This window comes from Lucilia sericata, unplaced genomic scaffold (genome assembly GCF_015586225.1).
Source record: "Lucilia sericata isolate MDLA Ls3-8-SP2 unplaced genomic scaffold, ASM1558622v1 Contig000074F_arrow, whole genome shotgun sequence".
Lineage (NCBI taxonomy): Eukaryota > Metazoa > Arthropoda > Insecta > Diptera > Calliphoridae > Lucilia > Lucilia sericata.
In genome coordinates this window covers 516621-531562 of record NW_023994108.1, presented here as the reverse complement: position 1 = coordinate 531562, position 14942 = coordinate 516621, and the positions used below count along the sequence as shown (strand labels likewise).

At 32.6% G+C, this 14942-nt stretch overlaps 1 protein-coding gene across 1 annotated transcript; it reads right to left on the bottom strand.

Annotated features, from left to right (window-relative positions):
* Positions 1-4377: 4377 nt before the first annotated feature.
* LOC119616478 lies at positions 4378-10120 on the bottom strand. Its single transcript, XM_037972840.1, has 2 exons — positions 9911-10120; positions 4378-9845 (listed from the first exon to the last, which is right to left on the bottom strand). Exons 1-2 carry the CDS (start codon positions 9923-9925, stop codon positions 5373-5375), a joined length of 4488 nt encoding a protein of 1495 aa, XP_037828768.1. The 5' UTR covers positions 9926-10120; the 3' UTR covers positions 4378-5372.
* Between the last annotated feature and the right edge of the window lie 4822 nt (positions 10121-14942).

The window sequence follows — 14942 nt, the reverse complement described above, 5'->3', positions numbered from 1 at the left end:
ATAGTTGAAAGAACAGGATCAGAAGATAGAAGTAAACTATTAAAAATATCTTCATTCTGTGATTGCCTGGAGCATTTTCTTGAGCTGAATAGTTGAACATGCTTAAAATCTCGATTCCTCGCTTCCTGGGCTTCTTCTGTTAACTCTCCAAGTGGAAGAATATTCGATTCAATTATTATTTGACCATGACACAATACTTTGTGTACTGTTGGTGTTAGTTCCCTCCATGGATACAGAGATACAAGTAATTTAGAAATTTCAGATGTGTATTCCCCAAATCGATTTTCATTAATTTTATGTTTACTATTCAGTGCCATTAAAATAGTTTTAACTCTTCGAAGCAACTCCTTGTCGATTCCAGTTATTTTTGAAGTAATTTCAAAATCACGAAAAAACCTTCTCGACGTATTACCGTCATTTGTACTACCGCAACTTGAAAGTGGTTTGTCGATGTTTAATCCCATCTGAACTTTAAATTCTTCTTGGATTCTGCTTTTTTCCGCAGCTCTCAGTTCTTTCAATTCTTCATTATTTTTTGTTGATTTAGTAGGATAGTTTGTTTTTTTTTTTTTCCTGGATCGCCTTGTATGATGGTAATATATTGTGTCCTTTTTCATGCAGAGCTTTCCTTAATATTTGGTACTTATTTCGACTGAGACCCAGTTCCAACATAAGCGCTATTGCTTCCTCTTCAGTAAAATTTGATTATCATGTTGGAGTTGGTATACTTTCCACAATTCGCTTAAGTCGTTTTGGTGATGCATTAGGAAGAATAGTTGCAATATGTACGACATCCATATGTTGGTTTTCCTTTTTCAGCATTTCGTTAAATGTATCAGCAATTTCCTCATTTGAGATTGAAAAAAGTTTTTGTGTGACCCTCTTTTTTTTACCTTCAACATAAGTCTTCGTATGACTTCCAAGGCGCTCCTATTGATGTGTTGTAAGTTGAGATTTCCGTAGTAGTTTCCATCCAACTACAAAATTTTAATCGAAATTTCTTTTGATTTCCATCCACAGACTTACTTTTTACATCAAAAAGTTTTCAATTTTTGATATGCCTGTTTTGTCTACTTTTCTACTCCATAAAACGGAACACAACTCTTCGTACTTTAATGTAATCTTCATTGTAGATTTATTAAATATGGTACTTAAAATCTGAGAAGTTTACTTATATACCAATTCTTGTCATTTCCGATACAGGTATTCCAAAGTAAAAAATTACGAATTGTCTACCTATTAACATTTAGGACTATATTACTATAACCTGTAATTCAGTCATTGATATTTCTTATTAGTGAATGAATCGAAATTATCATTACCTGTATATTTTTACCTACATGATCATAAACGAAACAGAACGAAATGATCTGCAAAAGGATAAGCAAACAAATAGAAAATAGGTAAATATAAGATTTAAATATGTGCTGTCATACTTAATACTAAAATATGAAAAAGATGAAATTAAAGGACACAGGTTTAAATGAACATATTTTTGAATGTAATTGAGATATTGGCTTGAAATTTTTTGTAAAGGGTCGAGAATTTCCATATCTAACTAAAAAATGGTATTAAGGGATAAATATGGACTAAATTGTTGTAGCTATCTGCGATCCTATTAAAATTTTGATATAAATCATAGTTTTAGAAATTAAACAAATATGTAATATATGACAAAATCTTTATTTATGAACAAAACTCAATGAAATTTTCAACGCTTGTTAAATTTGTCATTTCAAATAAGAATATGCAAAAAAAAAAAATTGAAAAGGTCAAAGGGCATCCCGCAATTCCCAAAAATAGGAATGAAAATCCCAAAAATGGGATTTTTTACTTTTTTGCCCATAGGGTCCACATTTCTTTCAGGGCTGGGAAAATACTTTTGGAGTAAATAGAAAACATATTGAGGTTTCCAAAACTGCTTTCAGTTTTCTGATCCCAGCTTTGGGATTTTAGAACATGTCGCCCAAAGTTGAAGTTTTGATAAAAAATAGGTCATATTCGGAAGGACGCAGTGGCAACATTTTCAAAAAATAGGACAAGTTTTTTACGCCAAAGCGTTCTGCGTAAAGATACCTTTTAGAAAACTATAAAATTGTTATATGTTCTTAATAAAAATTTGATTTTATTAATAAAAGAGTTAAGACACATTTTTGGCAAAAAAAACGCCAAAAATCTAAAATTTTTTGAATTTTTAAATTAAAAAACGTATATTTTTGGATCTGTAAACGATATTGATCTGAAATTTGTATATTATTGGAAATTTTGTTGTCTAACTAACAACAAAAAATATGAGTCCATTTGGTCCAAAATTACGCCCGGTATTCAAAAAAAGGCGGACCAAGGTATGGTGAATTTTGTATCACTAAATTTTTAAATGCCTATAACTCGGATATTATAAGAGATAACTAGTATGTCCAAGCATGTTTTTTCAAGATCTCGTCGAGCGCTTTCACAAAATATAAAAATCTTTGTATTTGGATGAAAAACAAAAAAAATGGCACGAGTTTAAAAATTTTACATGTCGTAGGTACCCTACTTTGAGCCGCCACAGCGCCGTCCCTGGGGCATCTGCAGGGTTCATCTTCAAAACTTAAACTCGAATACTCCTTGGCTACGCTCACGCCAAATTTTATCCCGATCGGATCAGCCGTTTAGAAATGCCAGATTTATTTCCAAAAAATTTTCATTCTGCCCCACTGTGGTGCGTGAGGGATGTTATATCTGCTCCCAAGATATTCAGTATAAAATTTTCCATAGAAAATTAGTCTGATCTGTGTAAAGCTATTTTACATGTATTTGGTCTAAAATGCAATAAAAATTTTTATATTGCATAAAACTTTAATAGATATTGCGGAAATACTAGATTTTTTTCACATTTGAATGGACTCATACTACTTTCAAAAACAATAATTTTATAATTTTGCTAATTTATTATTTTTTCATACAAAAAGGAACTCATATCAATTAGCAAAAATTAAAATATATAGTTTTATTGTATTAGACGAGTCTGCTAAATTTTTCGAAAGTTTCAACTTTTAGCAGAGATGCTGACAAAATCTCAGATGAGTGATTGGTGTACTATCATTGTACTTTTAAGCATCGAATTGTACCAAAAAGTACAATTGTGCCAACTTTGCCAACCCTGATGGGGGCTAACTGTGGCCCAATGATTACCATTCTTACAGCATAATTTCTTGGTACACAGAAAAAAGTTTCAGCATAAATATTATGAACTGCTTTCATTGACAAAAGTTAATAATATTTAAGAATAAGTTCCTAAATGGTATGAATTTTTTCATTTTTATTTTTTCAAACATAATCTAGAAGCCTTGACTTAAAATATTTCAAATTTAATTTTTATTTTTCTATTTGTTAAAAAATGTTTGAAATTTTCTTTGGAAAATTTTTTATTTCTTTATGATTTTTAGATTGAAATCGATGGGATGTGCACGTAATTTGCGGGATTTGATGAAGAATGTATGTTTAACTATGTTTGCTGATGTTTTCTTATTTCAGATTTTGTTTTTCAACATTTCAATTTAATTATCATACAAAATTTGCTAATATAGGATCACTATTTACAAGATATGGAAACAGATTTGTAGATAATGGACTTTTTTTTGCAATTTTTTAAGAATATCATAGAAAATAAGTAAAAGCCAAAAAAATTCTGTCATGTTGAAATTCATACATTTTATGAACTCTTAATACTCTGAATGAAAATGGTTTGGGAAAAAAAGTCATGTTCGATTCATACTATTTATTACAAAATTCATTCCAGCTATGTATTATTTTTTTCTGTGTACGTAAACCTAACTTGTGTAAAATTTTACCACGATTGCTTCATAACTAATATATGTGTGAGGGCTATGTAAAAATCGAAGTCCGATACTGCCCATTTTTAAAAGCAAACAGTGCACATTGGGGTCTCCTTTAAGTAAACTTGGCAAAAAGTCAATATTTAAAAATTATTTTTTTGCAAAAAATATAGCGTATCTTAAAAGCCAAGACTTTGTTCTATATAACGCTATAATTAGTTTTTCGATTTTCCTTTTGTAGGCCTTTAGGTTGTGCATCAAAGTTTAGGTTTTTTATATATAATTTTTCATATTGTTTTTTTTAATTAATACCTTTACCTTTTTTATATAAAAAACTACCATTCTATAAATTTTCTTAAAATTTTAATTTTCAAGTCCAAATATAATGTTGTTTTGTATGAAAAATTATATTTTAAATAACTGTACGATGAAGAGCTTTTTCTTCACCGGCAACGATATAGAGCAATTCGGTCTACTTTGAATTGTTGTCTATAGGTTGCTGAAATGTTCGATGGGCAGTGATTAATTAACAAACACAAAAGAACTACCGTGGTACCGAGACAAGAATAAAAGATGATGTTGTTCGATTGAATTCAACTATGACAATGATTTATTTATTTAAAAATTCTTTTCTTAAGCCTAACAATTGATCATGTAAATAAGGGCTACACTGTTGTTATTGTAATATTATTTGTTTCTCACTTCCAATGTACCAACTCAACTTGTTTATTTATATTCAAAATATGCAAAAACAAAATACATGCAATAAGTCTCCAAAATAAGAAATTGCATTTTTAAGAGCAACAACAATATGCTTATAATAAGAATTGGAGTGAGAAACAAATAATAAAAACTAACGGGTCATTACCAAAAATATGTACAGTGGTTAGTATGAACAAAAAATAATGACAAATTACAGTGGCAACAGTGAGCCAAAAATATGAATAAATTTAAATACAATAAAAAATGGAAAATTTAAACAAAACAAAATAATAATGTTAGTAATTATTATACGGTGACCTAACATTCCGGCCCCATTGAAAGGACACTTTCAAGAAGATAGAAGAGCCAGTCTGTGGATAGGGCGACGTATAACTCCTTTTGTAGTTTTGATGTCGACAACTCGAACACGATCATCTCTTCCACGAACAATGTTGATGATTTTACCCATGAGCCAACGCTGCGGGGGTAAATTATCTTCTTTGATGATGACTAGGGAACCAGGGGTAATATTAGAGTTGGTGCTAGTCCATTTGTTGCGAGTCTGGAGCTCATTTATATAATCATGGGACCACTTTTTCCAGAATTGTTGCTTGATGGCGCTTATTCGGGCCCAATATTCAAGTTTGTTAATCTCATTTGTAGGGACATCACGTTCTGGCAAACTACGGAGGGGAGCGCCTATCAAGAAGTGTCCTGGTGTAAGAGCTTCAAAATCACTGGGATCTGAGGATAGAGGCGAAATGGGCCTCGAGTTTAAAACTGCCTCTATCTCAATCATAGCCGTTGCGAGTTCTTCGTAGGTGAGCCTTGTGTTGTCCAGGGTTCTGGTTAAGTGACCTTTGGCCGATTTGACGGCCGCCTCCCACAATCCGCCAAAATGTGGTGCCCTAGGGGGAATAAATCGAAAATTAATAAATTGATTCGAGCAATAATTTGTAATAAAATTTGAATTTTTTTTGGCTCAAAAAGGAACGACTTTAATTGAGCCAACTTAGAGTTTGCACCAACGAAATTTGTTGCATTATCACAGAATATATCTGTGGGCAGACCTCTACGACCAATCATCCGTTTTAGGGCAGCAATGAAGGCATCTGTTGACAGGTCGGATACCACTTCAATATGGACAGCTTTGGTAGCGAGACAAACAAATATAGCGATGTATGTCTTGTAGGGGACCTTTCCTCTAATTCTTAGGTAGGTGTTGACTGGACCACAAAAATCGACAGCACACCTTGCGAAGGGCCTTGACGGGTTGAGTCGTTCCACAGGCAAATTTCCCATCATTTGTTGCAACAACTTTGGGCGATAGCGAATGCATTGAGGGCACGAATTTACAATGCTGCGACACAAATTCCTGGAGTTGATGATCCAAAATTGTTGGCGAATCAATGACATTAGAGCCTTGGGTCCAGCGTGGTAGTTACTGATGTGCAGATGACGTACGTAACAGTAGACGAAATGGCATTTGCTGGGCAAGATTATGGGGTGTTTTTGGCCTTCAGAAATTGCCGCGTACTCCAAGCGTCCGCCGACCTTGAGCAAGTTGAAACCATTTGACGAATCTAGGAAGGGGTTCAGACACTTTAGAGCACCTTGGGGATCTTTCTTCTTTAGAGCTCGAGTTATGTCATCTTGAAAATGTAGTTTCTGGATGTTGAAAACAATACAAAGTTTAGCATTTTCTAATTCTTGGGGCTGCAAAGAGTCAGAATTGGAAATATTAGTTTTTGTTTTTTGAGCAAAACGAAACATCCAGGCAATAATACGAATGATTTTTAAGTACGAGCTATATTTTCCAACAGAATCGAGGATGTAGTTAGATTTTGTTTCAAGATGAAGTACGGTTTTCCGTTTTTCTTTGTCGAATACTTGCTGATTTTCTTCGGAGAGTTTATCAGTTTTAGTAGGGGGCCACTGAACAGGATCGAGAGCGAGAAATGCTGGTCCGTTGAACCAGATGGATGAGGCGAGTTCCTGCACAGTTGAACCACGAGAAACGATGTCAGCAGGGTTGAACTGGGTTGGGACATGTCGCCAAACGCAGCCATTAGTTAGATCTTGAATTTCTGATACCCTATTGCCAACAAAAACTGACAAAGTAGATGAATGTTGCTTTAGCCAGTGAAGAACTAGTTGTGAATCTGTCCATAGAACGACTTCCAGATTTGGTATTGCGAAAAGATTTTTGATTTTGGAATACAATTTTGCTAGAAGTTGTGCGCCACATAACTCAAGTTTGGGTAACGATTTTCGCTTTGTAGGAGCAACTCTAGATTTGGCAGTAAAGAGCCGAACAACAACATTTCCTGAAGAAGTTTTAACACGAAAGTAAAAACAACAACCATAAGCACGAATTGATGAGTCACAAAAGCCATGAAGTTGAACTGATTTAGAATCAGGAGCGAGACAAAAACGAGGAATTTTAAGTGAAGGTAATAGTTTGAGATCAGAGACGAAAGATTTCCAAGCCGAGTGTATTTCTTGAGGTACAGACTCATCCCAGCCAATTTTTAGAATCCACAACTCTTGCATGAGGATTTTAGCTTTTATTATGAGAGGGGATAAAAGTCCTAGGGGATCGAAAAGCGCTGACGAGAGCGACAAAATTGTACGTTTGGTTATTTTTTCATCAATTTGGACTTTAGGCGAAAACAAAAATAAGAAAACATCCTTTTGTTGGTCCCAAGAGATACCAAGAGCGCTAGTTACTGCAGAATCTTCAATATTAAGGTCTTTGACAGTTTTGTCGTCCTGAAAATCTCTATGATTAGAGTGCCACTTATCTAATTGAAACGAACCACGAATTAGAATTTCATTAACCTCCTGCTTCATACGAGACAATTCTTCAAGCGTATCTGAGCCACAAAGAAAATCATCAACGTAAAATGATGACTTAATGGTTTTTGCACCAAGTTCGAATTGGTCCATGTATTGGTCTGCGAGATAGTGAAGGCTTTTGATGGCAAGGTAGGGCGCAGCTGACATTCCATAGGTGACTGTATTTAGGTGATATGTTCGAATTTCTTCCTCTTCTGAATTTCTCCACAAAATATATTGGAATTTTCTATCTTGGGAGTCAATAAGGACTTGTCGATACATTTTTACTATATCGGCAGTAAGAGCGAAGCGATGAAGACGGAACCGAAGTAAAATTTTATACAGCTCATCTTGAATTGTTGGGCCAACCATAAGAAGATCATTGAGAGACTTCTGGGACGATGATGGACACGAGGCATCGAAAACAACTCTTAACTTTGTGGAAGTGCTACTTGGTTTGAAAACGCAATGGTGAGGGATGAAATAATGAGGCTCGTGTAGACGAGGGCTACGAACTAGACTCATATGTCCAAAATCTTCATACTCCTTCATAAAAGCAACATATTGTGATTTAAGATTGCTGTCACGAGCAAATCGTCTCTCTTGAGATACAAATCTTTTAAGAGCCATATTTCGAGAAAGACCTAAAGCGTCAGGAGATTCCTTGAAGGGCAATTTAACAACAATCCTACCAGAAGATTCACGATGAACAGTATCATTGAAAAATGTTTCACATTCAGATTGTTCTGGTGTCAAATCATTTGAGCCAGATTGAACTTCATCGATTTCCCACAAGCGCTGTAATTTAAGATCAATATCTTCTTCTATCGAGAGCATACAAGAAGAGCCACAAATATTGGGTTGTTTTGATACATAACGACCTGCTACAATCCATCCGAAAAGTGTTTTGTGTAATTTAGGCAAATTAGGGCCAAGTTTTATTTGACCAACTGCTAAAATGTCGAAAAACGTTTCAGTACCAATAAGTAAATCAATTCGTTTTGATTTGAAGAAGTTTTCATCCGCAAGTTCAGTATTTGGGGGCAAATTCCAGGATGAGACATCTAATTCATTATCAGGTTGATATGAAATATGAGGTGTGACACAAAATGAGAGCGAAACTTCAAAATCTGTGACTCGAGATTTTACATTTGTGGACGACCTATATTTAGATTTGCTAAGAGTGTTACCAATGCTAGAGACTTCAGTAGTTTGTTTTGTACGAGACAAATGTAATTTTTGGGAAAATTCATCGGTTATGAAATTCAATTGAGAGCAAGAATCTAACAAAGCGCGTCCCAATTGATAGCGACCAGTGGAGTCACGAACTAGAACCATGGCAGTAGCAAGCAGCACCTGTTCCGGCGAGGATTTTTCCATATGGGTATGGACCGAGGCAGAAGATTCATTCAAGGCAACATGAGAAGTAGTAGGTTCAGCAGCAGGGGACGAGGGCCGAGAAGCTGGCTGAGACCGATGAAGCAAACTATGATGCGAGCGAGAACAAAATTTGCACTTGAATGTGGAGGAACAACTACTTACTTGATGCCCTTTGGACAAACAATTTAGACAAAGGCTTAGACGTTTTGCATTTTCATACCTTTGACTAACATCCATATCTTTGAACCGAGAACAACGACTAATTGAGTGGTCAGATTTGGAGCAAAGCACACAAGAGCGTTTTGATACCGAAAAAGTATAGCCAGGTTTTGAATTTTTAGATTTGGACTTACCAGATTGATGATCAGGCTTACGAGGGGCCACAAAAGTATGGTTGGTATCAACCGATTCCAAAAATTGACAACGCCTTTCAAGGACCTTGGAGCAATCATCCCATGTTGGCAATCTGGTAAAGTCCAAGGAATCTTTCCACTTTCTTCTGGTATCTTCATCCACTTTTTCCATCACTATGTAAATCAGCATGGAATTAGCAATATCACTATGTGAGCCAAAAGACAGTAAAGAACTATAAAGGGCAGAAACATTATCGACGAGACTTCGTAATTGGGCACAATTGTATTTGGACATGGTAGGAAGTTCAAAAAGGGCGGTAATATTTTCCATAAAAATAAGCGAGCTATTATCATAACGCGTTTTGAGCCTTTCCAGAGCCTTCGGGTAATTTTCGTTCGTAATCTGGAAAGCCTTGACCGTTTCTAGAGCTTGGCCTTGGAGGCAGTTGAGCAAATGATTAAACTTTTCAATATTTGATAGGCCAAACTCACGATCGATAACTTGATTGAACGACGTTATAAAATTCTTGTATTCACTGTACTTACCACTAAATGTGGGCAATTTGAGTTGGGGCAATTTATGGCTGGGAGCTGGGAAACAAATGGTGGACTCGGACAACGTTGTGTTATGAACATCTTCACCAAGCTGCGACTGGATATTCATTTTGGCTGAGATGTACAAATCTTCAATTTCGGGCCTAGCATTATCCTCGGGATCATATTTTTCAATTTGTGTTTGATACGTCAATATCTGTTTAAAATATGACTCCAGTATCCCCAAACGGCACTTCAACTCAGCAGACGAAAGTGTCTTACCTTCACCCCTTCCATTGGCTTCGATTTGGTTCTTGATGCGGGTAATACTCTTCTTCGTATTAGCCCGTTGCTGCTTAACCTCTTCCAAAGTCATCATAAATTTCCAAAAGTTTGGTTAAGTGAGCCAAAAATTTCCAAAAACAAATTTCAAAATGGATGATACTATGTATTGTAGAGCACCGACGCCAAAAGTTTTACGCCAAAAATGTTTATATACAGACTTTATGTATTTATTCACTGTCTATATAAATATGTACCGCAATATTCCGAGCGACAAATTTAGTATACACAAAATTCTATATTATGTACTGGAACCAAAAGCGAACAAATTTATGTATTTTCTTGTATATAAAGATTAGCGGTAAATTTATTTAACCCGAATTACGAGCGAACAAAGTTTATTTATTTTTGTACATAAAAATTTGCGGTAAAATTTTAGAGTCACTTTTATTTATTTTATTTTTCGACAAAAACTGATTCTATTTAGCGAGCCGACAAAATTTGTATAATGTTTGTAATAGGCAAAGAATAAACAAGAAGTGAAACGCTGTCATTTTTTTACAACAATAACATTACGCTCTTCTCACAGACGAGTGCTGTGTAAATCCAACACATATGTAAAAATTTTATTCTCTCTCCAAACTTCAAAACTTTTTCGCGAAAATTTGAGGATAATAGCACTTTGAAATATTTTTCATCACTTAACATTATGTTTTATAATTTTTTTGCACAATTTAAACACATTTAATAGCCCGAAAATAATATATTTTTTACAAACGAAAAAAAAATATTTTTTATTTTTTGACATTGAAATTTTGTTGGTTGAAATTAAAACTAAAAAAAACAATGTTGTAAATTTTCGTATGGTAAACGAAAAAGATATTTCAAATAAATAATTTATTTTTTCAATATTATAGATTAAAAAACAAATAGACGTCTTTATAAAATGTTTGTAGATAAAATATGTGGAAAATATCTTAAGAAACCTTTCAAAGTATAAATTGAAATGTAATATTTTTTTTCAATATTTTTCAATACGATTTTTTGCAACTATGTTGACTTGAGAATTCTACTAATACATTCTTAGAGTTAGGTACCGGATGACAGTAGACTTAGGTACTTTTGACAGCAGTTTCATTTCTTATTTATTCTTTGGTAATAGGTATTTAAAAAACTAGATTTGTAGTAGGTACGTCACTACAAATTTGTTTAACAGTTTTTTTTTTGTTATATGTTGCACTGTCTAGTTTTTTTTTAAATGATTTATAAATTTTTTTTTTGTTGCACAGGTTTTTTTTTTTTTTATTGAACCACAAAGTTTTTTATTTTTCTTTTTGTAGCACTAGATATTGCCCTTGTAATAGAACCACTGTTTCCACTTCACAATATGACCGTACACTTTTTCTTTAAGTTGTACTACAACGAAAAGTTTTTAGAATATACCACGGACCGAGAACGACAAATTTAGGAAGATTTAGATTAATCACTTGCCCCACGTTGGGCGCCAAAAATGTACGATGAAGAGCTTTTTCTTCACCGGCAACGATATAGAGCAATTCGGTCTACTTTGAATTGTTGTCTATAGGTTGCTGAAATGTTCGATGGGCAGTGATTAATTAACAAACACAAAAGAACTACCGTGGTACCGAGACAAGAATAAAAGATGATGTTGTTCGATTGAATTCAACTATGACAATGATTTATTTATTTAAAAATTCTTTTCTTAAGCCTAACAATTGATCATGTAAATAAGGGCTACACTGTTGTTATTGTAATATTATTTGTTTCTCACTTCCAATGTACCAACTCAACTTGTTTATTTATATTCAAAATATGCAAAAACAAAATACATGCAATAAGTCTCCAAAATAAGAAATTGCATTTTTAAGAGCAACAACAATATGCTTATAATAAGAATTGGAGTGAGAAACAAATAATAAAAACTAACGGGTCATTACCAAAAATATGTACAGTGGTTAGTATGAACAAAAAATAATGACAAATTACAGTGGCAACAGTGAGCCAAAAATATGAATAAATTTAAATACAATAAAAAAAGGAAAATTTAAACAAAACAAAATAATAATGTTAGTAATTATTATACGGTGACCTAACAATAACCATTACACAATAGGATTCAATTATTCATTACTTATTAAAATGCCACTTTTCATATATATATTTATGTTTTTTTGCCATTTTTAAAGGAGAAAAAGTACTATTTGGCCGCTGCACAGTGGTATAGGAAAAAAAAAAGAGGGAAATAATTCGGTAACTTCTAAACGGTTAATCCGATTTTAATGAAATTTGGTATGCACAAAGAGGAGGTGTTGTCGAGTTTAGGTTTTGAATTTGGACCTTATAGGCCAACCAGGGGCCCGGCGGGGGGTCCTCAAATTAGGACACCTCGGCTATGTTAAATTTTTAAAACGATCCTATTTCTTCATTTGAGTTCCGATTTAAAAAAAATTTCGTATATAGAAGCACTATAAAAAATGTCGTCGTAGCAGTAAATTATCTCTTATAGTTTAGGAGATATTCGCATTTGAATATTAAAATTTTAAAATTTTTACCGTCCTTACTTTAGTTTTTTTGATAATAGCAGGTCCAAATATTTCCGATTTTCGCCATTTTTTTTTATTTGCTTAACAACAAGTTTATATACCAAGCAGTGAAAGAATTATGTAAAAATCATGACTGAGTCCAAAGTTATAGGCATTTAAATTTAAAAAATTAAAAAAAGGCGATTTTTTGTCATTTTTTTGGGAAAAAAGTATCTTTTTCTTTTTAAGTTATCTAAAAAGTTTCTAAGAAGATGTATATAGAATTTATACTTTTTGGAAAGCTGACTTTACATAAAATACGATAAATGAAACAAAACCTAAAAATTTTTGATACCGAGGGGACCAGGTCCATCCAAAAAAACCCTATTTTTTATGGAAAATTAAATTTTGAGCAAAAATTCTCAAATCGCATAGTCGATATCAAATTATAGTGACCTGTTTTATATGACCCAATAAGTTCTTAATCATTTTGTAACGGGTTTCGATAACCCCGCCCCTGGTATGGATATAATAGGCAAAAAACCAAAAAATCCCATTTTTGGGATTTTTTAAAACTTTTTTGGGAATTCCGGGATTTCTAATAAGAAAATTCGAAATTTTTATTTAATTTTGGATTTTGAGTAAAAAAATCTACCTAACTGTAAAATTTCATCAAAAAATATTCATAAATAAAATTTTTATTGCAATTTGAAAAATTTGTATCTTCGCAAAAACTGAATAAAAAACATTTTTTAATTTTTTTTAAAAAAATATTCCGCGAATTTTTTAATTTTCAAAAATTATATACAGTTTTGAAAAATAGACAAAATTACCTTTCCATTGATATATAACATGCCTACCTAATGTTTTTTAAGTGACAAATTAATTAGGGAAAACTCAACATCTTTTAGAAAATTTGCCTAGCACTATTATTTTCATCCATAAGGTTAACTCTTAAATTTGTTACATATATGGATGAAAATAATAGTGCTAGGTAAATTTTCTAAAAGATGTTGAGTTTTCCCTAATTAATTTGTCACTTAAAAAACATTAGGTAGGCATGTTATATATCAATGGAAAGGTAATTTTGTCTATTTTTCAAAACTGTATATAATTTTTGAAAATTAAAAAATTCGCGGAATACTTTTTTTAAAAAAAATTAAAAAATGTTTTTTATTCAGTTTTTGCGAAGATACAAATTTTTCAAATTGCAATAAAAATTTTATTTATGAATATTTTTTGATGAAATTTTACAGTTAGGTAGATTTTTTTACTCAAAATCCAAAATTAAATAAAAATTTCGAATTTTCTTATTAGAAATCCCGGAATTCCCAAAAAAGTTTTAAAAAATCCCAAAAATGGGATTTTTTGGTTTTTTGCCTATTATATCCATACCAGGGGCGGGGTTATCGAAACCCGTTACAAAATGATTAAGAACTTATTGGGTCATATAAAACAGGTCACTATAATTTGATATCGACTATGCGATTTGAGAATTTTTGCTCAAAATTTAATTTTCCATAAAAAATAGGGTTTTTTTGGATGGACCTGGTCCCCTCGGTATCAAAAATTTTTAGGTTTTGTTTCATTTATCGTATTTTATGTAAAGTCAGCTTTCCAAAAAGTATAAATTCTATATACATCTTCTTAGAAACTTTTTAGATAACTTAAAAAGAAAAAGATACTTTTTTCCCAAAAAAATGACAAAAAATCGCCTTTTTTTAATTTTTTAAATTTAAATGCCTATAACTTTGGACTCAGTCATGATTTTTACATAATTCTTTCACTGCTTGGTATATAAACTTGTTGTTAAGCAAATAAAAAAAAATGGCGAAAATCGGAAATATTTGGACCTGCTATTATCAAAAAAACTAAAGTAAGGACGGTAAAAATTTTAAAATTTTAATATTCAAATGCGAATATCTCCTAAACTATAAGAGATAATTTACTGCTACGACGACATTTTTTATAGTGCTCGATGAGGAGATTCTATATACGAAATTTTTTTTAAATCGGAACTCAAATGAAGAAATAGGATCGTTTTAAAAATTTAACATAGCCGAGGTGTCCTAATTTGAGGACCCCCCGCCGGGCCCCTGGTTGGCCTATAAGGTCCAAATTCAAAACCTAAACTCGACAACACCTCCTCTTTGTGCATACCAAATTTCATTAAAATCGGATTAACCGTTTAGAAGTTACCGAATTATTTCCCTCTTTTTTTTTCCTATACCACTGTGCATTGCGAATATCGTAATACGATTTGTTTAAACGTTAATATCTGGTCAAAATACCGTTCGATTTAACCCAAAGGTTTTGAAATTTTAGTATGTTAAAAGGAAACAGATATAGAACATAATTTTTATAAAAGTAACTGACATTTTAACTTTTAAAGAATATTTATAAGACCTTTTTTTGTTTATTATAGTTTTATTATAGTGAGAAACATTTTGATTTTTGTATTTAAGTTTATACTATGTTTCCACTGGGTT